This window comes from Pseudochaenichthys georgianus, chromosome 5, assembly GCF_902827115.2.
Source record: "Pseudochaenichthys georgianus chromosome 5, fPseGeo1.2, whole genome shotgun sequence".
Classification (NCBI taxonomy): domain Eukaryota; kingdom Metazoa; phylum Chordata; class Actinopteri; order Perciformes; family Channichthyidae; genus Pseudochaenichthys; species Pseudochaenichthys georgianus.
This window is the reverse complement of record NC_047507.1, coordinates 22,146,125-22,168,882: the sequence shown is the minus strand read 5'-3', so window position 1 is coordinate 22,168,882 and position 22,758 is coordinate 22,146,125. Positions and strand designations below refer to the sequence as shown.

General features: G+C 40.2%; 2 protein-coding genes across 4 annotated transcripts; one reads left to right on the top strand and one right to left on the bottom strand.

Annotated features, from left to right (window-relative positions):
* The first annotated feature begins 295 nt into the window (after window positions 1–295).
* Window positions 296–17,242, top strand: smarcc2 (SWI/SNF related BAF chromatin remodeling complex subunit C2). 3 transcript variants are annotated; one of them, XR_004552176.1, is made up of 27 exons: window positions 296–412; window positions 1,669–1,788; window positions 2,743–2,828; window positions 2,974–3,055; window positions 3,663–3,755; window positions 4,202–4,271; window positions 4,365–4,434; window positions 4,649–4,724; window positions 5,231–5,475; window positions 5,638–5,762; window positions 9,166–9,219; window positions 9,506–9,543; window positions 9,634–9,764; window positions 10,192–10,263; window positions 10,383–10,496; window positions 10,584–10,737; window positions 10,964–11,080; window positions 11,165–11,227; window positions 11,322–11,580; window positions 12,065–12,226; window positions 12,388–12,449; window positions 12,541–12,661; window positions 12,751–12,914; window positions 13,000–13,134; window positions 14,295–14,655; window positions 15,224–15,339; window positions 15,533–17,242. XR_004552176.1 is itself a non-coding variant. In XM_034083392.1 (26 exons), the coding sequence occupies exons 1-26, from the start codon at window positions 302–304 to the stop codon at window positions 15,286–15,288; spliced, it is 3,144 nt and encodes a 1,047-aa protein (XP_033939283.1). In that variant the 5' UTR covers window positions 296–301; the 3' UTR covers window positions 15,289–17,242. The 3 variants fall into 3 exon arrangements, 2 of the variants coding, with proteins under 2 accessions (XP_033939283.1, XP_033939282.1); XM_034083392.1 differs by having other exon boundaries at window positions 2,980–3,055; window positions 15,224–17,242; XM_034083391.1 differs by having other exon boundaries at window positions 15,224–17,242.
* An 805-nt stretch (window positions 17,243–18,047) lies between these two features.
* myl6 (myosin, light chain 6, alkali, smooth muscle and non-muscle) lies at window positions 18,048–22,533 on the bottom strand. Its single transcript, XM_034084011.2, has 6 exons — window positions 22,446–22,533; window positions 22,151–22,178; window positions 20,673–20,816; window positions 19,884–20,057; window positions 19,285–19,362; window positions 18,048–18,424 (listed from the first exon to the last, which is right to left on the bottom strand). Exons 1-6 carry the CDS (start codon window positions 22,446–22,448, stop codon window positions 18,396–18,398), a joined length of 456 nt encoding a protein of 151 aa, XP_033939902.1. The 5' UTR covers window positions 22,449–22,533; the 3' UTR covers window positions 18,048–18,395.
* Between the last annotated feature and the right edge of the window lie 225 nt (window positions 22,534–22,758).

The following is a 22,758-nucleotide window of genomic DNA, read 5'->3' as shown; positions in this document are numbered from 1 at the left end:
TACATTATTTAATGTCATATTCTGTTCTTGTACATATCATATTCTATATTCTATGTTGCATTGTTGGAGGAATAATTTCATTGCCATTTCTACACTGTAGCTTTGTGCATATGACAATAAAACCTTTGAATTGAATCTCTAGCATCCTGAAGAAGTCATTTGAAACTCATTCTCTACATAGGCACGTCCCCTGCTGGACAGTGGCTGTTACTACCATGGTTATTACCCCTGCCGGCCGCTGCAGTACCGCACTGTGTCCGCTGGGCGGCGCGCGGAATAGACCAGTTGTCTGCAGTCAAAGATGGCGGTGCGGAAGAAAGACGGCGGCCCAAATGTAAAATATTTCGAAGCGTCTGATACCGTTTCTCAGTTTGATAATGTCCGCGTCTGGCTGGGAAAGAATTACAAAAAGGTACTGACCGCATGTTTTGTATCCACACACGCTGAGGTTACACATTTCCACCTGAAATGTGGTCACTTACCTATTGGGCAGAGGCAGTGACAAAGAGAGGAGGAGAACATCCAGCTGTTTGAGCCGGGATACAAAAGGATGCTGAGCCGGCCGCAGCAACAGATGCGGCCGAGCATGGCGGAATCACTTTAGGGCTATTGGAGCTGAACAAATGCAAAGGCAGCTCACAGTCAGTTCTGTGAGGATGGTATTTTGCAAAAGGGATGAGTAAAGCCGGCCAGCCTGCTAGCTAGCTAGGTAGCTAATGCTAACGGTAATGCAGCTCAGATCCAGATGTTGCTGCCGCGCGGACTGAAGCCGTGGCCCATCTGGATCAAAACTGAGGCTCTTAAATACAATCACGGGGTTATTCATTTAAAAACAATGCATTATTAAAGATGGAACTGGCCATATTTTTAGCATTAAATCCCCATTTAGGATGTACAAAGCATTATGTTATTGATAATATTAATGCAGATTGAAATGTTCCCTCCACTTTTCAGCACACACAGCATTTATGAGCAAATGGTGAAATATACAGAACATTAACTCCAATACTGCAGTTAAATGAAAATTAGAGATACTTCTATTGACTAGTATTTCCATGTTAATACTGCTCTTCTTAAGTGTCAGAGGGAAATAATGTACTGTTCACTCCCCTGTATTCCTTTGGTAGCTTTAGTAACTTTATAGGTTTATATTAGTAATGCAAAACATTAACCAACAATACATTTCCACTTATATAGTGGATTAAAATCCCTAGGAATATATATAGTGATTAAATTGGGATCCCCCTTTACCAGCTGCAACATTAGGTGATGAACACATCAATACATTATAATCCAGTAGTACAATGTATGCCACATTACTCATAAATGGAATATTCTGCATAATGTGTATTTTTACTTGAGGTAATTAAGGAAATATATTAATGCTAACACTCTCGTTGTTTTACTCAAGTTAGATTTAAATTCATTACTTATGCCTGAATTGTATGTTTGACAGTGATCCTTTTCAAAGCTACATTGCTGTTGCTGACAGACCAAACATTTGATCTTATTTAATTTGATCTATCTCTACACTGTAGTGTTTCTTCTTTTACTTAATTTAAAGTTCTGAAAACATCTTCCACCACTGCCTATCAACACACTAGTTAACGTTCATGTTCCCTCCATGTGGCCCTGCTCTGACTGCCTCTCTGTGTTGTTTCCCCTCAGTACATCCAGGCCGAGCCCCCCACCAACAAGTCTCTGTCCAGCCTGGTGGTCCAGCTGCTCCAGTTCCAGGAGGAGGTCTTCGGTCGCCATGTCAGCAACCCTCCGCTCACCAAGCTGCCAGTATGTCTCTTTATCTTAGTGTAATTTAAACACATACATTTTGAAATTGTTTTGATGTCACAGCAGGATTTGGAAAAACTTGTCCATGCTTTTATCTTCAGTAGACTGGACTACTGTAATGGTGTCTTCACAGGTCTCACTAAAAAATCTATTAGAAAGCTACAGCTGATTCAGAACGCCGCTGCTCGAGTCCTCACTGACACTAAGAAAGTGGATCACATCACTCCTGTTCTGAAGTCTTTACACTGGCTTTCTGTGTGTCAAAGAATAGATTTCAAAATACTGCTGCTGGTTTATAAAGCACTGAATGGTTTAGGCCCAAAATACACTTCTGACCTCCTGCTAAATTATGAACCATCCAGATCTCTCAGGTCTTCAGGGACTGGTCAGATTTCTGTCCCCAGAGTCAGAACTAAACAGGGTAAAGCAGCGTTCAGTTATTATGCTCCAAATATCTGGAGCAAACTCCCAGAAACCTGCAGGTCCGCTGCAACTCTGACTACTTTTAAATCCAGCCTGAAGACTTTTCTTTTTGTCGCTGCTTTTAATTGAACTATTCACATCTTAGACTGCACTGTAACTTTTATCCATGTATTTTTTCTTTTAATGTTTCTTTTATTATCTTTTCTTTTTAATGACTGATTTTAAATGCCATTTTCTTAATGTCTTTCATTTTTTGTAAAGCACTTTGAATTGCCTTGTGTTGAAAAGTGCTATATAAATAAACTTGCCTTGCCTTACCTTGATGTAAACGATGCCCTTTATATTATCTGCCCAGAAGATATACCATTGTTTTTTTTAATTCCTCCAAAAAAAAATGGCCTTCAATAATGCTACACATATTGTGGTTTGTTCTGTTTTGTCATGGTTTTTATCTGTAACATAATGGACTAAACTACAACTGCATTTTGTTATACATGATAATTCATTATTCTTAAATCCATGTGTCTTCAGATGAAGTGTTTTCTGGACTTTAAGTCAGGAGGATCCCTCTGCCACATCCTGGCTGCTGCCTACAAGTTCAAGAGTGACCAAGGATGGTAAGGCTTTTCTTTTTAGCTTGCATTAATGTTTGCTGGACAGAAAAGGTGAAAATAAACAATGCTATCTAAGTGCTTCAAGTACACAATTGTACTTAGTGTTTGTTGCCGTTTCGTGTGTAACTCCAGTCTAATTTCCTGGTAGGCGCAGGTTTGACTTCCAGAATCCATCGAGGATGGACCGAAATGTTGAGATGTTCATGACCATCGAGAAGTCTTTAGTGCAGGTGAGTTCACCTAATACATTATCCAGGTTTGTGACACTCTTTACCTAGACAGCGAAAATGCAATTAGATTTGTTATGTTTTGTTGTGTTATGGCAGTGTTTTTTTAAATGTTAGATTAAATAAAGCGTATTTCACTCCACACACATAAACAACATGAAGACAACATTTACTATAACACTGTTGTTATTGTTGTGTAAGAGATTAACTGTTGTGGGCTGCTTTAGGAGTCAGGTCATGTATTTATGTTGTTAGTTTTAAGCATAAAGCACCAGATCTATATGAGGGCAAAGAAAAATACTCCTGTGCTCCTGTGATTACATGATATTTGTGACGTGTCGGAGAATCAGGCTGCCTGAGCTTTACAGATAGAAATAATGAATTGTGACATGTGACCTAAGCAGTAATCCTACTTAAGGACTTAATCAGTCCTGCAGTTACACCACACAATCATCCAGCTCCCCTAATCTGAAGAGCTCCAATACACAGATTCTTGTTTTAGATCACATGATATTAAATATTTAAATATTTCATAATTTTAGACATTTCCTGCTCATTCTAATGTATGGGTTTTACTCAGTCACATATCTGTTGTATTTTTTCATTTCAGAACAACTGCCTGAGCAGACCAGTCATCTACCTGAGCTCTGACATAGAGCCCAAGCTGCTCGGCAAACTGAAAGACATCATCAAAAGACATCAGGTGTGGTTTTTATTTTGTTTATTAAAAGTCACCGTATCACAGTTACAACTTTTTCCAAAACTAGCCTGCACGAGAGGCCCTTAGGCAGATTTGAAAACTTATTTTATATTGTATATTTATGCACAATCAGTAGTATTTCCCTGAAAATAAAGCGTTATTGCCTGTACATGTTTCTTTCGTTAGGGATATTTCCTGGCGTCAACCTTTTTAAATCCAAGAGGAAGCAAACTAAATGGCAGACATGATGAGCAAGCAAAAGAATAGCCTGGCAAAATCCCAAAGCTAGTTGAAAACAAGAGTAATCAAGCAGTTGGTTTTACCCGCTGGTGAACAGCCTTATCCCTCTAGAGATGGGGAGCTGGTGCCAACACTGAATGTTTTATTTACAAATCAACAAATCCTAATTGTTGTGCCTTTACCAATATTTCTGGTGACTTCATCTGCAGGGCTCAGTGACCGAGGAGAAGGCCTCCAGCTCCCATGTTGTCGTTCCTATTCCCACCAGCCTGGAGGAAGGTGAGGCTCACATTTAGTTTTTTAAGCACAGTTAGTTTATTTATTGTGATTCTGCTCGCTTTGGGCTAATATCCATTTCTCTTTTCGGTCCAGAGGAATGGATTCGTCCCGTGATGAAGAGAGACAAGCAAGTGCTGCTCCACTGGGGATATTTTCCTGACGGGTAGGTGAACATCAGAATTTAACGTTTTTTTGTAAATATAACACGGTTCCTGCAATGTGAAGGGAATCTGCTTATTTCGTTCTTTAAGCTTCAGACTGCTCCAAACCCTACAAGCTTAAGTTGCCCCTTAGTCTACTTAAGATGTTTTTACAAGCACAAACGTGGAGTCATTCCCCTGTAACTGACCTTTGACCTTTCTCCTCTCACCACTTAGTTATGATACCTGGATCCCATCCAGTGAGATTGAGGCTACAGTGGAGGATCCTCCCAGCCCAGAAAAGCCCAGAAAGGTATTTACCTCCTCCCCTTGTTGTTGCTTGCTATTTCTTCTCTCTATTTCTTCTGTCATCCAATACAAACATTTTGAAATCCGTGCCCAGTTTAACAAACAAACAAACGCTCTATAAAAACCTACAAGAATGAGAGAGCTTTCTGTCCCTTACTTGTAAATTATTGCACAGTGAGAAGCTCTTATTATTTATCCAGAGCATTTTGCTTTTACATTTTTTTAAATCATGAAGCACTCACTAGGACATGATAATTAGAGCAGTGAAGCATCTAAATCTGTGGAGGATGCACAGGAAAATCTGAAAACACCCTTATAAGTCATTTCTGCTGTTGCTACACTTAAATAGCATTCATTTCATTTCCAGACTAGGCATTTAAATCCATGTATAGAAGCTTACATTGTGACATTAAATTGACTGTTGATGATATCTCGAATAAGTGGCTGAAAACGTGCATTATTACCTGATTAAACTGTGGAATAAGTTTGTTGTACACTCTCTTTTCACAGGTCCATGCAAAGTGGATTTTAGACTTGGACCAGTATAACGAGTGGATGAACGAGGAAGACTATGAAGTGGGCGAAGGCTGCCCGAAGAGGAAGAGGATCTCCGCCAAGACCCTGACAGATGAGGTGACCACGCCAGACGAGCGAAGGGACAAGAAACCAGGCAGCGCCAAGAAGAGGAAGAGGTCGCCGTCCCCCTCCCCCACCCCCCCGCCTCAGGAGAGCAAGAAAAAGAATACCAAAAAAGGGTCAGTGCCTTGAGGAAACGATCTATCTTTCAGCCTTGAAGAGCTTTGTGTTGCAAGGCCAGTTGTTTCAGAGACGTTATGTAGTGTGTGTGTGTGTCTGTGTGTGTGTTTGTGTGTGTATGTGTGTGGACTTATTTCATTTCAATGTTATTGTGTGAGCAGGCCAACGACCCCGTACACCAAGTCTAAACGGGGCCAAAGGGAGGAGGAGCAGGAAGACCCTAGCAAAGACCTGGATGAAGCCTCACCCGTTCCAGCATCTGAAGAGGGAAACACACCTAAAACAAGTACACCTATTTTCAAAACACACCTGAAACAAGTACACCTATTTTCAAAAACACACCTGAAACAAGTACACCTACTTTCAAAAACACACCTAAAACAAGTACACCTATTTTCAAAACACACCTAAAACAAGTACACCTATTTTCAAAACACACCTGAAACAAGTACACCTATTTTCAAAACACACCTGAAACAAGTACACCTATTTTCAAAAACACACCTGAAACAAGTACACCTATTTTCAAAACACACCTGAAACAAGTACACCTATTTTCAAAACACACCTGAAACAAGTACACCTATTTTCAAAACACACCTGAAACAAGTACACCTATTTTCAAAACACACCTGAAACAAGTACACCTATTTTCAAAACACACCTGAAACAAGTACACCTATTTTCAAAACACACCTGAAACAAGTACACCTATTTTCAAAACACACCTGAAACAAGTACACCTATTTTCAAAAACACACCTGAAACAAGTACACCTATTTTCAAAAACACACCTACTTTCAAAAACACACCTAAAACAAGTACACCTATTTTCAAAACACACCTAAAACAAGTACACCTATTTTCAAAACACACCTGAAACAAGTACACCTATTTTCAAAACACACCTGAAACAAGTACACCTATTTTCAAAAACACACCTGAAACAAGTACACCTATTTTCAAAACACACCTGAAACAAGTACACCTATTTTCAAAACACACCTGAAACAAGTACACCTATTTTCAAAACACACCTGAAACAAGTACACCTATTTTCAAAACACACCTGAAACAAGTACACCTATTTTCAAAACACACCTGAAACAAGTACACCTATTTTCAAAAACACACCTGAAACAAGTACACCTATTTTCAAAAACACACCTGAAACAAGTACACCTACTTTCAAAAACACACCTAAAACAAGTACACCTATTTTCAAAACACACCTAAAACAAGTACACCTATTTTCAAAACACACCTGAAACAAGTACACCTATTTTCAAAACACACCTGAAACAAGTACACCTATTTTCAAAAACACACCTGAAACAAGTACACCTATTTTCAAAACACACCTGAAACAAGTACACCTATTTTCAAAACACACCTGAAACAAGTACACCTATTTTCAAAACACACCTGAAACAAGTACACCTATTTTCAAAACACACCTGAAACAAGTACACCTATTTTCAAAACACACCTGAAACAAGTACACCTATTTTCAAAAACACACCTGAAACAAGTACACCTATTTTCAAAACACACCTGAAACAAGTACACCTATTTTCAAAACACACCTGAAACAAGTACACCTATTTTCAAAACACACCTGAAACAAGTACACCTATTTTCAAAACACACCTGAAACAAGTACACCTATTTTCAAAAACACACCTGAAACAAGTACACCTATTTTCAAAACACACCTAAAACAAGTACACCTATTTTCAAAACACACCTGAAACAAGTACACCTACTTTCAAAAACACACCTGAAACAAGTACACCTATTTTCAAAAACACACCTGAAACAAGTACACCTATTTTCAAAACACACCTAAAACAAGTACACCTATTTTCAAAAACACACCTGAAACAAGTACACCTATTTTCAAAAACACACCTGAAACAAGTACACCTACTTTCAAAACACACCTGAAACAAGTACACCTATTTTCAAAACACACCTGAAACAAGTACACCTACTTTCAAAAACACACCTGAAACAAGTACACCTATTTTCAAAAACACACCTGAAACAAGTACACCTACTTTCAAAACACACCTGAAACAAGTACACCTATTTTCAAAACACACCTGAAACAAGTACACCTATTTTCAAAACACACCTGAAACAAGTACACCTATTTTCAAAACACACCTGAAACAAGTACACCTATTTTCAAAACACACCTGAAACAAGTACACCTATTTTCAAAAACACACCTGAAACAAGTACACCTATTTTCAAAAACACACCTGAAACAAGTACACCTATTTTCAAAACACACCTGAAACAAGTACACCTATTTTCAAAACACACCTGAAACAAGTACACCTACTTTCAAAAACACACCTGAAACAAGTACACCTATTTTCAAAAACACACCTGAAACAAGTACACCTATTTTCAAAACACACCTAAAACAAGTACACCTATTTTCAAAAACACACCTGAAACAAGTACACCTACTTTCAAAACACACCTGAAACAAGTACACCTATTTTCAAAACACACCTGAAACAAGTACACCTACTTTCAAAAACACACCTGAAACAAGTACACCTATTTTCAAAAACACACCTGAAACAAGTACACCTATTTTCAAAACACACCTAAAACAAGTACACCTATTTTCAAAAACACACCTGAAACAAGTACACCTATTTTCAAAAACACACCTAAAACAAGTACACCTATTTTCAAAACACACCTGAAACAAGTACACCTATTTTCAAAAACACACCTGAAACAAGTACACCTATTTTCAAAAACACACCTGAAACAAGTACACCTATTTTCAAAACACACCTGAAACAAGTACACCTATTTTCAAAAACACACCTGAAACAAGTACACCTATTTTCAAAACACACCTAAAACAAGTACACCTATTTTCAAAACACACCTGAAACAAGTACACCTACTTTCAAAACACACCTGAAACAAGTACACCTATTTTCAAAACACACCTGAAACAAGTACACCTATTTTCAAAACACACCTGAAACAAGTACACCTATTTTCAAAACACACCTGAAACAAGTACACCTATTTTCAAAACACACCTGAAACAAGTACACCTATTTTCAAAACACACCTGAAACAAGTACACCTATTTTCAAAACACACCTGAAACAAGTACACCTATTTTCAAAACACACCTGAAACAAGTACACCTATTTTCAAAAACACACCTGAAACAAGTACACCTATTTTCAAAAACACACCTGAAACAAGTACACCTACTTTTCAAAAACACACCTGAAACAAGTACACCTACTTTCAAAACACACCTGAAACAAGTACACCTATTTTCAAAAACACACCTGAAACAAGTACACCTATTTTCAAAACACACCTGAAACAAGTACACCTACTTTCAAAACACACCTGAAACAAGTACACCTATTTTCAAAAACACACCTGAAACAAGTACACCTATTTTCAAAACACACCTGAAACAAGTACACCTATTTTCAAAAACACACCTGAAACAAGTACACCTATTTTCAAAACACACCTGAAACAAGTACACCTATTTTCAAAACACACCTGAAACAAGTACACCTATTTTCAAAAACACACCTGAATGTAATAATAAATTATCCTCAGTTTTAACTTTCTAGACATTAAATGAGTCGTTGTCTTCTTCTGGCTGACATTCTTTCTTTTTGCAGATAACACTAAGAAAGACTCGGATTCAACTCCAGTCAAGGGGGGAGCAGATTTGGGTGAGCAGAAGTTCACAATGGTCACCTCTAAATACTTTTATTAAAAGAAACCTTGTGTGCTTTGTGATCCTCATTGTCTGTTTATGAAATCAGGTCATACGATATCATTGTATAACTTTATCTTTGATCTGGGTTTCTCTCTTATTAGATCAAATCGTTTTTTAGTCTCTGTGAACTGTGAAAGTCCTTCATTCATTTTGAGAGACAGTACATTTTATAATAAGCAAATGTCATTCGTCTGCAGTCCGTTTTATAATTACTTACCTTTATTTTTGTATTTGAACAGACGAGCAAGAGGATGAGTCCATGGAAACAACAGGCAAGGTAAGGCAGTTTGCAAAGTGCAGGGAAAGATGGAAACATGATGGCAGTAAAGCTATACATCAACATGAGTGTGTGATTGTGTTCTAACAGGAGGAGGAGGAAGGCTCTCCAAGCGTGAAGGGTGAACCAGTGAAAGGCTCGGACCTCCACGAGGACAACGTGACCGAGCAGACTCATCACATCATCATACCCAGCTACGCTGCCTGGTTCGACTACAACAGGTGAGAAAGATACATTTGCGATGCAACAGTAATGGACAAAATGTTTGAGTGATAAATACAAATATAAACACCTTTCACTTATTGCACTGGATAACCTTCCATGTGCAAAAAAAAAAGATATGAACACATCATATAAATATAATGACATAGGATAGACATGTCAAGTAGTAGGAGATGGTAAGACAACAGCAGTGATACGTTACACGTTTAATATGTGAACATGACATGTATGAATGTTTGGGATAATGTGAAAGTAAAGATATCTGTAATGTTATAATACAATTCAGACATCAGACATGTGAAGAAATATGGGTTGAAATCTGCTGGTGTCAATATTGTTTCAAATGATGAAACATGTCTCAAAGGTCAGTAAGTTATTAGTATTTCTGCTTTGAGTTCTCACCGTGTTGTAATTGTTTCCCCACAGTGTTCATGCCATTGAGCGCAGAGCCCTGCCAGAGTTCTTTAATGGGAAGAACAAATCCAAAACTCCGGAGATGTAAGTATTTCATCAGCACACATCCCAATATAACATGTTTTTATGCCACTAAATACTCCAAAATAATGATTCACATGTGGGACTACAGAAATATCTTTCTATGCACCTGCTTCCTTCAGTTACCTGGCGTACAGGAACTTCATGATTGACACCTACAGACTGAACCCTCAGGAGTACCTGACGTCCACCGCCTGCCGCAGGAACCTGGCCGGAGACGTCTGTGCCATCATGAGGTAGGTGCAGGTGGATATTTCTAACACAACCTCACGTGTTTTCTCAAACTGCCGTCAGCGTGCTGACTCTATGCTTCTTACGTTCAGAGTTCATGCCTTCCTGGAGCAGTGGGGCCTCATCAACTACCAGGTGGACTCTGAGAGCAGACCCACACCCATGGGCCCCCCACCCACCTCTCACTTCCACGTCCTGGCAGACACTCCGTCCAGTCTGGTTCCCCTGCAGCCCAAAACGTCCCAGGTCCATATTTACACCCACATATACACCCACACCAATAAAGACACATGCAGGGTTGGGAGCGTTACTTTAAGAAATGGTATTCTGATACAAGTACTAGTAACTTATTGATCAGGATAGTGGAACCAATAACACTCTGGTCTTTTGTTTGCCATAGGCTGCAAAAATGTTCCTAACCCTAAGTATTTATTTTTGACACACGTCCCTATGTTACCTTATGCCCCTGTAGACCCCGGCCACCCAGCAGATTATCTCCTTCCCTGATAAAGTGAAGGAGAAACCAGCAGATCTGCAGAACTTTGGGCTGAGGACCGACATGTACAGCAAGAAGACGGGCCCTGTGAAGGTACAAGTCTAGGGAGCTGCGCGATAGTAAAATGTTTGCTGTTATTGTTTGCTCATAGTAACAAATGGTGGTGTCTTTGCACAGAGCAAGAGTACAGCGAGCTCTATGAGGGAGTGGTCAGAACAAGAAACACTTCTACTCCTTGAGGTACAAATGATTCTAAAAGTAATTGTGTTAGAATGCAGTAGAGTATTTGATACAAGTAAACATGTGAAGTTAAATGTTGCTCTACTCCCTTCAGGGGTTGGAGATGTTCAAGGACGACTGGAACAAGGTTTCAGAACACGTGGGCAGCCGTACGCAGGATGAGTGCATCCTGCACTTCCTGCGGCTGCCCATCGAAGACCCTTACCTGGAGGAAAACTCCTCGTCCCTGGGGCCGCTCGCCTTCCAGCCGGTTCCTTTCAGCCAGGCAGGAAACCCGGTGATGAGCTCGGTAGCCTTCCTCGCCTCTGTCGTAGACCCCCGCGTCGCCTCGGCTGCAGCCAAGTCTGCTCTGGGTGAGAAGAAGCTTATTTTGAATTTCATTTTTTGAGGGTTTTATTTTTTATTTCAAACTAAAATGTTCCTGGTCATTATTCATTCCACTTGTATTTAAATAAAACATAAAAACAACAACCAGAGAACAGGACACAGTTCAAAACAGTTACATTAGTACATTTTGATGAATGTTGTGAAACGTAAAACATTAAAATTAATAAAAGCAGTTTTCCTAGGTTTAGTTTGCACCCAGGACTTTAAGCATGAACTAAACCCTTTAACAAGTAAAATCAAGACTATAGACGATTCAATAAGGAAGATATATCTGCTAGCTAGTTGCCACTAAAGGCTTCACATACTATGTAAACATCTCTTACTGTTGGAGATACCAAACTTTTCCTATTAGATGCTAAGATAAGTTAACGGTCTCCATCAAATGTAGTTATTGATTACTCGTAGTCATCCTTTACACTGATAACCTCGTCCTGTCTCCCTCCCTCTCAGAGGAGTTTTCGCGTATGAAGGAGGAGGTTCCCGCGGCGCTCGTGGAGGCTCATGTCCGACGGGTGGAGGAGGCAGCGAGGGTCAGCGGGCGACAAGACCCTCTGTACGGCCTGGAGGGGAGCGGCATCGCAGGCACCGGCCTGGAGGAGGGGGAGAGACCTGGTAGGATGGACACACACACACACACACACACACACACACACACACACACACACACACACACACACACACACACACACACACACACACACACACACACACAAGAGCATTACAACATTTAACATACCTTTGCACTGGAAGATAATAAGTCATTTGTCTTAAAGATGAAAACAGTGATGAAAACAAGAGTGACAACCACCCAAGTGAAGAAAAGAGGGAGGCCAAGGTATGACGCATGTTGATCATTATTTTGTATTTCTGATTTGTGAGTTCTGCGGTTGCAAAGCTCATTGTGCCCTGTTTGCTTTCCCGTGCAGGAGAACAAAAATGGAGCGACTGAGGAAGAGGAGAAGCAGCCAGAGAATGGGAAGAAGGAAGAAGAAAGAGGGAGAGAACAAGAGGGAGAGAGGGAGGCGGACAAAACAGAGGCGGAGATGGGTAAGAAGAAGCAACTCAATGAAGCAGACACAGTGAATACAGGTTCCGTGTCAAAGGTGATACAGATGTAACTTTGTTCCCGCTTGTAGGCGATGGGGAGAAGGAGAAGGACGGAAAGGAGGGCACGGAGGAAGGGCAGAGAGAGGCGGAGAGCGAAGGAGAGAGGAAGGCTAAAGTGGAGCGAGACGTGGGAGAGGGGAACCTGGCCACCGCCGCTGCGTCTGCCCTCGCTGCTGCTGCTGTCAAAGCCAAGGTAAACCAGCCGTGTCCTGCAGCACACTCTTCCCCCGTCTGCTTCCAATGGTCTCTTCTCTAAGCTCCTCCTCCTGTCTTTGTAGCACCTGGCTGCGGTGGAGGAGAGGAAGATCAAATCTCTCGTGGCGCTGCTGGTGGAGACCCAAATGAAGAAGCTGGAGATTAAACTGCGACACTTCGAAGAACTGGAAACCATCATGGACAGAGAGCGGGAGGCTGTGAGTGAGGGATTCTGGGAAATGTAGTATCTCAAGAAAGTAGACAACCTTATAAGAGTACAAAACGATTAATTACAAATACTTGTATGAATTTCACATAAAAAAGTCACATTATAAGAACAGTAACTAAAAGATATGATAAGAAACGAAAAAGCAAACAAAGATGAGGTCATGGGATAATCAGTAAATCAAGCGGATTTGACTATTTTTAATTAAAATGCTGCATACTGTTATAAAACAATATTAAAAGTTTGTCTCAAATAAGCACACACACTTGTTCCACCGTTCCTCCCTGGTCTATCTGTAGTCATATGGATAAGGTGGACTGTTCTAGAAGATTGATTGCTTCAAAAATATTGTCAAAGAAGTGGGACAACTTTTCTGAAGCTAGAATTCTGTAATGGCCAGCAAGAGCTGAAGGATGTACATGTGTTGAAGAGATGGGAATGTTTTTAAGATGATTGTTGCCACATCCTTCATTAAGTCCGGATAAGTTAAGATAAGATTAGGTAAACCTTTATCAATCCCCAAAGGAAAATGCAGGTGTCTGGGGGAATACGACCAGAAAACATGAGCACGATGAACCATCAATCGGGCAACTGTGGCTGCGAGGGAGTGCGGTCGTCTTTCAACCAGAAGGTTGTGGGTTCGATCCCAGCCCGTGCAGCCAACATGTCGATGTATCCTTGGGCAAGATACTTAACCCTGAGTTGCTCCCGATGGCCAACGGTGTGTGAATGTTAGGTCCTAGAGCAAGTGGTACTGCTCTGTATGAATGGGTGTGAATGTTAGGTCCTAGAGCAAGTGGTACTGCTCTGTATGAATGGGGGTGAATGTTAGGTCCTAGAGCAAGTGGTACTGCTCTGTATGAATGGGGGTGAATGACATGTAGTATGTAAAGCGCTTTGAGGGGTCGTAAAGTCTGGATAAAGCGCTTTATAAGTACAGTTCATTTACCATTTACCATTTATCAATCATCCTATTCTCTCCAGCAGCATGGCTGAGTAACTAACTTTGTGTGTGTGTGTGTGTGTGTGTGTGTGTGTGTGTGTGTGTGTGTGTGTGTGTGTGTGTGTGTGTGTGTGTGTGTGTGTGTGTGTGTGTGTGTGTGTGTGTGTGTGTGTGTGTGTGTGTGTGTGTGTGTGTGTGTGTGTGTGTAGTTGGAGTACCAGCGTCAGCAGCTGCTGGCTGACCGGCAGTCCTTCCACATGGAGCAGCTGAAGTACGCGGAGATGAGGGCCCGCCAGCAGCACTTCCAGCAGATCCAGCACCAGCAGCACCAGGCGGGGGGGCCTCATGCCAACCAGGCGGCCCCCACCCCACCGAGCCAGGGTCCCACCGCAGGTCAGTCGGCTCCCAGCACACCAGCGCCGCAGCCGGCCCCCAGCCCCGCCCCTCCAGCTTCTGCCTCGGCCCCTGAGTCCCAGCCCCCTCAGAGTGCTCACACCTCGCCCTCCTGCCCCCCCGGCGGGACCCCCGCTGCCAACTCCAACTCCAGCTCCAGCATTACTCCACTCCATGGTGAGTTTAAAGTCAACCGCAATGTACCAAATGTAGAAGTTGTTAATGTGATGATACAGAGAGACTTTCTGTTCATTTCCTCAACACCACTAGTTGGTACTATGTCGAGATGCTGCACGTTTTAAAGAGTGAGCAGATGTTTTTACAGGCTTTTAACAATAGCTGCATATAGTCGTGAAACGTACCCAGTATTGCAAGAGGAATCAATGATGTGCAGAACACACGTAAATGATCCCTGCAACTAACACTAATTGAGTTAGTTAAGGTTTTCAGGTTTTCTTGATAAGTATGGAGTAAAGAAGAGAAAAGTGTGGAAGAATGTGTGTTTCTTCACTCTTCACAGGCAGATGTTAGCTGAAACTCTTGAATGTTGATGATAAAATAAACCGAGAAGTCTGGAAATTAAAGAACAATGGGTGAGCAGCCTCTTTGGGTTAGCGCCAAAAGGTTCCATGAAGGATAACATCTTAAATGTATGACTGTTAAGGTTTATCAGCTTTCACTTGAATCTCTAAGTTATTTTTAAATGTGTTAAAAAAGTTCTCCTGCTCTTCTCCCCCCCTCACAGAGGCCGCCGCCCCTCTTTCCGGGGAAACCCTCCACCCCTCGGCTCCCGTCCCGCCTCCACAGTGAGAGAACCCTGCCTGAGACTCCCAATGACTCTGACCACTTTGAATCCTGCCGGTATTATCTCATATGAAGAAGTCATGACATGAAGGAAGAGAACACATTTCACATGTTCAGCTCTTGTTTTCTTTTCCAACAGGATTAATGCAAGAAAAAAATACTAAATCAAACCAGCTCTACTTTGACTCTGTTATAAAAAGAAGTCCCTTTCAAATGTAATCTACCAATGACGAAATGTACTTTCAAACAGAAGCTGTCCCTCCGGTGAGGTCGATTGGACAGCAACATCTCACGACATATTTGAACTAGGAGAGTCTCACCGACATGCTGCCGCTCGAGGAGAAAAGACTCATCTTGTGTTCAGTTTTTTGGAAATGGTTGCATTTATTGTCTGCAACAGTTTGCTTGTAAAGGCGTCACAATCTCTCCAGAGTTCCCCCGCTTGTTCTGAAGGTACGAAAGTTAAATGATATGTAAGACAAAAAATGCACTTTTAACATGTTTCCCAAGTTCTCATTGAAAGACTTGACGCATCCATGAAATTGAACTTTAGCACTTATATTATCCCTTTGTTGTCTGAAATACTTTTCCATGCTGGAGGTTTTGAAAACTTGATTGGGAATGTTACCTTTATTTGTGTTAAATGGTCAAACGGTCACTCCACAGGGCATGGCCGGAAGGTTGCGTCAGTAATGAATGGAAACAAATCAAAAGCCGGTTGGAAATTAAGTTTGGATACAGTTTGAGGAAATGTACTGTAGACTGGATTTTCTGTTACGAACACACACCTTGTGTTGCCCCATAACGATGATATTTGAAAGTACTGACCCCGTGAGATCTTCATTCTGAAAAGAGCTCTCTTTAAATCTATCTCAATAATGTCCCTCTTTTCAACAGCACTTATAGAAAACACGTCGCGAAGGGTTTCATGTTTTCTAAATCTGGGTGTATTCAAAGCATCTAGTCTTGTGAGGAATGTAGTTTTGTTCAGAAGGAATGACTGAAAATCTGGGAATGATAATTCCACCAGCGACCGCATCAGTGTTTTATTCATGATTTGTGTTAATTGCTAAACCAAAAGGTTTTTATAATCATTTTTTATCTCACATTTATTCGGTGAGTTTTATTGTGGTTTCTTGGGAAAAAAGAGGATTTTTAGTTTTTTAGCAGCTCTGGTGCATTTCAAGTTACACATGGAAGAAATGAAAATGCTGTCAAGAAAAACAAACAAGGGAGCTCGCACCTTAAACAGCTGACAATGGAGAATTGTGTCCTTAATATCTGCAACAATATCCTCACTTTATATCCTATCAATTTTTATATTTTTTACTGTACGTTTTTTCCATATTTTCTTTATATGTCAACATTGTACCTGTATATGATTCCCTTTGTAGCCTATATTTACCCTCTCCACTGTTGTGTATGATTCAGGCAGGTCTGTTGGATCCGTCCAGATGTGAGTGTGAGCATGTGTGTATGTGAACGCATGCCATGAACATCTGTAAAACCTCCGTTCAGTTTTATTTCCAGTGCCATTTGCCATGTGTCATAACGTTTCCAGAATTAAAAAAAAGCAGGCTTCATTGTGCACACGGCCACCACGTCAGTGTCATGAAATATAATCCAGTCAGAAGGTGAAGCTCTACAGTCGGTGTCCGTCAAGCCAGTATTACAGACCTCACCACAGCCGTGAGCATACATGGACTTCTTTTAACTGTAATTACTACATTGTGTGGACTTTGTGATATGAAATAAGTGTATGTTTAGTTTCTGTATGTTTTTCACTATGCTGAAGCTAGCAGCAGATTGCATTGATTATTATACGGTAGAAATCATTTTTTCCTCAGTAAATCATCGCATTCGTGCTGACAGTTACTCTGGCAGTTTGTATTTTAAAAAGAGGCAAAAGAAAAGGTCCAGGTTTTCATTACAAAATGTTGGGAAAAAATAAAGATGTGAAGAGGAAGTCATTGTGATGAGTGTTTTTCTTCTGTCATCAATTAGCAAACCGGTAACAGGATATGAGAAGGTACAACATAATAAAGTATCTTACTGGTTTGTCAGGATATTTAAAGATCACACTCCTGTTATTGAATGTAATTGTTATGTAATGGACTGGCTGCCAGGTGTAGGTGGATTGTTAAAATGTGTTCACAGTAGGAAAAGCAAAGTCGTGGAATGGAATTAAGTACATTTACTCAAGCACTACTTATGCACAAACGTAAGGTACTTGTTCTTATTTCATTATTTTCCATTTTAACTTAACACTTCTACCGATCTACATCTCACAGGGAAATAATATACTCAACTACATTTATCAGTTCCTTTCAGATTACACATCTTTCTCCCTTCTCCTATCCAATGGAGACCATGTGCTGCATCTCTAGTTTGGGCGTGTTTATTTTGAATATTTGAGATCAAATGAAGGACGATGTGTCCCTTTATATATCAGAAAATGTTTCTACTTCTTGAGCTAAATCAACGATTTCAAAAGCTTTTTTTAGCAGCTGGAACATGTATCATCACAAAGCTGAAAAGATGGCAGTTTTTCTGAGCTCATGAAAGCTTTTAGATACGTGTTTTTCACAGGACAGAAGATCAAACTACCCAACAATACACCAAATATGGTTATATATTAATACATATTATTCTACTTATACAGGTATACATTTTTATATATTTGTTTCCAATTTTACCAATAATATCTTGTTATTATGTGATCTAAAACCTATAACAAAATAGTTGACCCAAGCTGAAGACTCAAAGACTGTTTGGAAAGCAGGATTTTTATTCAACACTGTTAGGTGTGACATGTCACATTATCATAGCCATCCAAATGAAAAGAAAACAACAGAAAACTTGACAGCAAGACGAGCGGATTAACTAAAATGGAACGGGTGAAATAATTTACTTTTGTGCCGATTGAACCTGTGAGGCTGAAAATGAGAGGGTTTCTTCACATTAGACAGAAAAGGCACTTTCAAAATAAGATAAAGATGTCAAAAAAAGAAAAAGACAGACTTGTTGGAGGTAGGGTGACTTGGATGGAACGGTCAAACAATACAAAAATATTTAGGAATACAATTAAAGCTGGAAGTGTGTTTCTGAAATCCTCAACCGCTCATCACCATCCGGACGAGCTCTGTCAGGAGAAGAGAAACAACATCAGCATTTCATCTGAAGAATGTCAGAAAAAACTGCACACAAAACATCCGTTAGTGGGGATGCAAGGTCTCTCCTTCCTGGAACACTTGGACGGGTTAGAATGATCAGATCTGATCAGCATTTGGCCTGATTTACAATATTAACAAAAAACTATCTTTAGTTTACAGAGCCAGAATGTCTATTGTAACTATGGTTTTGGTTGAGTGGCTTTCATTTATTTATTCAGGCGATTTTATTATTAAGTCCGGATTCCAATGTCTGAATGAAAGGCTCTGATGCTTAAGAAAGCTATAGTTGAATCATTATATCAGTCAACAAAATTGTTTACAGAAATGGCTACAATGAATATTTTCTTTTAACATATTCTCAGTGCAGGGGCTGTAGTTCTGAAACGGGTGCAAAGCGTCCATTACTCTTCTGGTTAAGGAATGAACGTTTATTTGCCAGGTCGGCTGCCACTAATAGCACATCTCCCTATGTGAACGACTGAGTCTGACCTACACACCTGTTGTTGTTAGTAAACCTGCTACACTGCGCTCCCTCGGCATGTTACAACGTGTTTCGGAACTCACTCACTCTCGAGCTGAAAGTGAAGCCCCTGAGCAGTGATGGGATTTCCTGATACAGGCAGTTAAGGAGGCTTTAGGGGTCTGCTCAGGACATGAAGGGGGGGAATGCTTTGGAACGAGACCACGGATTGATGAGCATATGAGACAAAAACAAAATGGCTTTAGTTGTTTTCTGACTATCCAGAAGAGTAGTGTATGTTCATGTTGAACAGTAAAGTACTTGAAAACAAATAGTCGAAGAGTGTCTTCATACACTGTGCAGTTTTACCTTCATAGTTAATGCAGCCATTGGCGTCTTCATGTCCCGCTAAAAGAGTCTCCACCTCCTCCTCTGACATTTTTTCACCTGGAACAAACAAAGAATTACAATGCACATAAGATGTGATAAAAGTGTCATCAAAAAGTCAGAGAAAAGGAATAGTATCAGATGGTACTAAAATCCTAGTATATGATGTACAAATGTGAAAAAAGGTCATAGTTAGTATTTTATTTGTTGTATTTATTTATTTGTTGGTTATGTTAGTATGTAGCAGAAAAGTCATAGAAAAAGTAATATTTTGTCACAAAGTAAAACATTTCCTGGTGCAAAATGTCAAAAGAAGATCATTCAAAAAAAGTTAATACATTTATAGTATAATATGTTAAAGAAAGTTAAAAAAAAGTAAAGTATAGGATGCCATGAAAGAAAATCATAGACGGAGGGCCATAAGATGAAATAAAAACAGCCCGCTTGTTTACAAAGTTCTTGCCACAGATAAGTGCCTGTAGGGATTTCACTTTGGAGATAAGACGGACAGACATGAGTCCTCTCAGTGAGATCAGGATCATCGACAGATCTTCTCGTTTTGCAGGTTTTTCTTGACTCACCCAGTGTAGTGAGAACATGGCGCAGCTCTGCTCCCATCACTGTGCCGTTTCCCTCCTTGTCAAACACTCGCAGACCCTCCACAATATCGTCGAAGGAGCCCTGGTCCTTGCTCTTAGCGATGGCCTGAAGCATGGGCAGGAACTGCTCAAAGTCCATCATCTTGTAGTTCATCTCTGCAGGGGAATGCATCATAGTGTCTTTTAATTTAAAACAACTCTAGAGCTCTTATGAAATGGTGTGTATTAGTATGGCTGTCAGTAAGATCGTTCGGGAAGAAAAATGTAAATACTTGTACAACATAAGTGTTTACATGTCTGCTTGTAGGTGGACAGATATTGTCAAACGTTATAGCCTCAGAACATGCAAGATTAAAGTTTACAAATATGTTGTTGACATTTCAGATGGGTGCAAGAGTAGGTGCTTTCAGTAGGGGGTATGAGTATGGAAGGGGCTTGGGTGATGATCCCATTACAAGATGGTCTAACTAATTGTATGCATCAATTGATGGATTGCAAACAAAAATGATATATTCATTGATTTTAAATATACAAAATAGCATACCTTTCACAGACCTTACAGAGTTAAAAAAAAAGAGGCCGTATTTGTGTAGTGAATATGAACTTTAGGCTTTAATGGGTCATCAAAATAAAATAAATACTAATATCTAAACAAGCCCAAAATGGAAGTTCAGCACATATAATGGAGCTATACACAACATCCGACCTAACTGTTAGGCAAGGGAACGATAATGTAGAAAGATGAAATGGTCTATTTTAGTTGAGCCTTGCCTTCTAGCTTGGGGTTTCCCAGGACCTTGAGCACCTCGGCATTGACGGGGTTCTGTCCGAGGGCCCGCATCACGTCCCCACACTGACTGTAGGTGATCTTCCCCTCACCCGTCCGGTCAAACAGAAGGAAGGCCTCCTTGAACTCTGATATGGAGACAGGTAGAGAGGTAGAAGTCAGGTTTAGCTGAAAATACCATTACTCGCAAACACATATGCACAACACCAAAGGGCTCAAAACACTGCATGTGGAATTTCATTGAATAAAAGTGTTGTATTTGACAGCGAGACATTTAATGAAGTCTACTCTTTTCTGTGGTAGCATGGCAGGAGCACTTCTGCAACAACAAAAGCATTATAGCAATGTGCTGCTAACAATAACACAGCACCTATTTAAAGTACTTCGGTCAGCTAATGATGCCGTCACGTCTGCCAATCAGGGGTTTTAGGGTTTGATCCCTTCCCTGCCGTCAACATGTTAGTGTAAAATACTTATCCTCAAATTGCTGCTGTTTTACATGTCTACATGGTAAGTGTATGTAAGTCGCTTTAGAAAAAATTGAAAGCCAAATAACATTTAATGTAATGTTATCAGCAGCTTTACATAGGCTAGTAGGTTTTCTTGTCCAGGGAATTACTTTGCATCAGATCAACAGCTGACCCACTTTAAAGGAAAAACTGAAATATGCTGTGTTGTGTTTTATCACATAATCTACAACACTCATTGCCTGCAGCAGCTCTTGTGCCTGTGGGTGGTGGGGGTTGTCGGAGAAATGCTATTCTTAAAAGCACCAATTGTTTCCAACTCCAACAAGACTTGTTATGTTAAACAACACGTAGCTGGTGACCCGAATCATTCATGCATACTATGTTCTGACAAACTGTTTTAGCGCCACAAAAGGATAGTTTTAGTGACACATGCCACGCCTTTAAGTCTGAGCCTACACCATGATCCATTTGGGTGTATGGACTAAGTAGACTGGCTTATTATAGCACTCAACATGGTCCCATCTTTTCCAAATGTAAAGTTTTATGAGGAAAACGACTAATCTCAAGACTAGTTTAAATCATTTTCATAGCGCCCCCTGCTGGCAACATGAAGTGATCCTTGTGCTGTCTGCTAAAATCATAGACTGTAGCTATATGGCTACAAAAACACAAACGGTCTACACTTTTATGACTGCTGCTGACATGTTTGAAACTGGTTGGTAGGATATTCTTTACGGCTTGTGATACATTCAGATGGTATTTGCCAGGTGTAGGTCGTGACAAGCATTGAACCTCACACGGTTAGAACATGTGTTATTTTATCCCAGTCAGTCAGAGTTACCTGAAGGGGTCCAGCGATTTGCAGAGACAGTAGTCAAACTACAGGGTCAGATGGACGAATTCATGAAGCTTGTTAAAATGCTACGACAGGGTATGTGTAATATATTATATAAAAAAGAGAAATCCCTTTTGGTAATCAGATGTAAACTCACCCATAATCTGGTCCTCTGTGAAATCAGACTGGAGGAGACAAAAAGAAAAAACAGACCGTTGTTAGCGTTATTCAGATGCTTCAAATTAATCCTCCATTGGAGCCAGCGTACAGACAAGGATTGTGGCAAAAGGCTTAAACAGAGAGAAGCAGGCCAGCAGATACGCAGCTAGTTTAACGTTAACTGTGCGACTCGCTTTAAAATCTCTGAATGAAGAACAACGTAATTTCATTTATTACGAATCTATTAATTTGAGGTATTTCTATGAATTAGTCTGCGAAATATCTGTACTCACCATGTCTGTTTGTGGCTGTGATGACAGACGGGCGAGGGTCTCTCAAATAATGAGGAGGACACCGGCACTACATCAACGATGACGTCACTGCAGCTTCTATTGCAACAGCCAATCACAGTCCTCCTTTTCACAGTTGCATAGTTCGCATTTTTGCTGGAGTGCAGCAACAAAATGCCCCACCATCCCTTTTTATAATGATGTTCTGTTTAATTAAGTTTATTATGATTTAAAGCATTTTCATGTGTTTATTTTATACAATATCGATAATATTGTACTACAACCTTATTATTCTACCATTGACAGAAGGATTCCA

What these genes read in the sequence shown, in the direction of transcription:
- myl6 (XM_034084011.2), bottom strand. An exon ending in CACAGAGGACCAGATTATGG is followed by an intron (nt 20,817 to 22,150) that starts GTGAGTTTACAT and finishes TCTCCATATCAG; the next exon opens with AGTTCAAGGAGGCCTTCCTT. An exon ending in GGGAAACCCCAAGCTAGAAG is followed by an intron (nt 20,058 to 20,672) that starts GCAAGGCTCAAC and finishes ATTCCCCTGCAG; the next exon opens with AGATGAACTACAAGATGATG.
- smarcc2 (XM_034083391.1), top strand. Translation starts at nt 302, where the DNA reads ATGGCGGTGCGGAAGAAAGACGGCGGCCCAAATGTAAAATATTTCGAA. An exon ending in AGAAGACGGGCCCTGTGAAG is followed by an intron (nt 11,081 to 11,164) that starts GTACAAGTCTAG and finishes GTCTTTGCACAG; the next exon opens with AGCAAGAGTACAGCGAGCTC. An exon ending in CAGCATTACTCCACTCCATG is followed by an intron (nt 14,656 to 15,223) that starts GTGAGTTTAAAG and finishes CCCCCCTCACAG; the next exon opens with AGGCCGCCGCCCCTCTTTCC.